At 37.5% G+C, this 2500-nt stretch overlaps 1 protein-coding gene across 3 annotated transcripts in view; it reads left to right on the top strand.

Moving 5' to 3' along the window:
• LOC115222736 overlaps positions 1 to 2500 on the top strand; it is a 24984-nt gene that overhangs the window by 13497 nt on the left and 8987 nt on the right. For all 3 annotated transcript variants that reach the window (XM_036511807.1, XM_036511808.1, XM_036511809.1), the window contains 2 exons: positions 605 to 682; positions 1752 to 1866. In XM_036511807.1, coding sequence (XP_036367700.1) covers positions 605 to 682; positions 1752 to 1866 — 193 coding nt within the window. The remainder of the gene's footprint in view (positions 1 to 604; positions 683 to 1751; positions 1867 to 2500) is intronic.

Raw genomic sequence — 2500 nt, 5'->3', positions numbered from 1 at the left:
ATCGACCCCGAAAGGATGAATAGTAAAGTCGACCTCAGTGGAATTTGAACTCAGAACAAAGACAAGAAAAATACCGCTAAACATTTTGCTGAACACGCTAATATAATAATGATGATGATGATGATGATAATAATAGTAATAATAATGATGATGATGAGGATAATAATAATAATAATAATAATAATAATAATAATAATAATAATAATAATAATCCTTTCTACTATTGGCACAAGGCCTGGAATTTGTGGGGAGGGGACAGTCGATTTCGTCGACCCCCGTTACTTGACTGGTACTTGATTTATCGACCCCGAAAAGTTGAAAGGCAAAGTCGACGTCGGTGGAATTTGGACTCGGAACGTAGCGACGGTCGAAATGCTGCTAAGCATTTTGTCCGGCGTGCTAACGATTCCGCAAGATCGTTGCCCTGCATATTGATTATGCTGATTGTTATTTGTAAATTTCTCCCATTAAAATGTCCTCTAAGATTAATGAACTTTTAAATTTCCTCACACAATTACCAATGTGTTTAACAGCTATATTACCTGCTCCAACATCACTACAAACTATTTGATGCTGCCTCTATATCTTACGCTTATCTTTGCAGAACGACTGCACCTTCGCGCAAACGAACCTCTAGAAAGAAAAAAACAGAGTCATACTGTCCACATGCGGATATTTATGCGTAAGTACAACGCTGTATATAACATCATCCATGCATCCGTCTATCCATCCATCCGTTCATCCATGCATGCATCTTTCCATCCATCTTTTCCACCTCCTGTACCTGGGAGCGTTGTGGAGTTACACTACCCAGGCACTCTTCTCCATAGGGTTATATCAGAAGCAACTGTCATTACAATTACACTTTCTGGCTTGATTTCCAAGTGCGACCGAGTGAGACAATGGATGTTATGCCAACATTACAACCATTACGGTGTGGAAGGGGTATCACTATCGGTGAGTGTAGAATCGATCGGTCGGCCTCTGGAGACGACAGGGGTGCTGCCTGGTTTATCAGAAGGTGATTTCCAGCATGCGTTCGTTACTGAGTGCTGCAAAGTAAGGATGCGAATTAGCTTTACGAAGACTAAGACGCTGTTTCTCTCAAGAAAATCTTAGCAGTGCACTCTGTCTGTTAGTGAAACACTGCTAAGAAAAGTGAAATTTAGTTTTCTATTTTACATATGCGTTCGTATGTATGCATGTATGTATGCATGTATGTATGTATGTATGTATGTATGTATGTATGTATGTATGTATGTATGTATGTATGTATGTATGTATGTATGTGTACGTATGTATGCAAGGATGTTCGCATGTATGTATGTATGTATGTATGTATGTATGTGTGTATGTATGTATGTATGTATGTATGTATGTATGTATGTATGTATGTATGCAAGGATGTTCGCATGTATGTATGTATGTATGTATGTATGTATGTATGTATGTATGTATGTATGTGTGCGTGTGTATGTATGTATGTATTGATGTATGCATGTATGTATGTATGTATGTATGTATGTATGTATGTATGTATGTATGTATGTATGTTGTAGTTATGTATGTATGTATGTATGTATGTATGTATGTATTACGTATTGATGAATGGACGGATGGATGGATGGATGAATTCATATTCGGAAACAAATAAATGGATATTAAGAAATGGTTTACTCGTTATATCTCTTGACAGCGAAATACTAAACCCATCGTATTTATTTATATATGACTTCTGCTGTCGTTTATAGAACTTATTTTGAACGAAATCTGATAAAGCAGAGACGAAAGCAGGCTGTTACAATTGTGCAGAAGTTTGTAAGAGGATGGTTTGTAAGAGCCAGCATTAAACGACTAATTAGAAAGGTATGTTCCCCTTATGCCAACTTCTTTCAAACGGTACTGGCCAAGCTGGGGCTTCACAATGAATAAAAAATACTGTATTGTAATAATGGTACGGTATTTAGTTACGAATGTTGACATTCTGATTTTGAATCTCTACGAGGTTAACTTTGCTTCTTATCTATCATATGATCATCAAGATCGTGGGTTCGATCCTTGGAGCAGATGGCATCACCATTGTGTCCTTGAGCTCCTGTCTGATCAGTTCAAAAATGTGTACCAGTGACAATTAAACCTAGCCATACATTGGTATCTATTAAGCGGTGAGCCATCTACGTTCAGTTACATAAATTCCATGAAACCCCGTGAAACCCCGGATCCTTGGGCCTCTATGGCCCGAGGCAAACTAAAGGATGCGATACGAGGTAGATATGACAGCTGTTTCTAGACGGTCATCTTTGTATTATTGTTGTTGTTGTTATTCATTGAAATAATTTCATCTTTTCCTCAGCACATAATAAGCTCTTCGAAGCTCAATATATTTAATTTGCTACAATCCCTTAAATAATAATTTTTTCCCCATAAAATTGGGGCCCCTGAGCTTTCATTGTTTAGCCCCTGATCAGCTCTGTTGAAGCAAATTCATTTTCAGATTCAT

The sequence above is a fragment of the Octopus sinensis genome, linkage group LG21 (genome assembly GCF_006345805.1).
Source record: "Octopus sinensis linkage group LG21, ASM634580v1, whole genome shotgun sequence".
Lineage (NCBI taxonomy): Eukaryota > Metazoa > Mollusca > Cephalopoda > Octopoda > Octopodidae > Octopus > Octopus sinensis.
The sequence above is the reverse complement of the archived record's forward strand: the minus strand, read 5'-3'. Positions and strand labels throughout refer to the sequence as shown.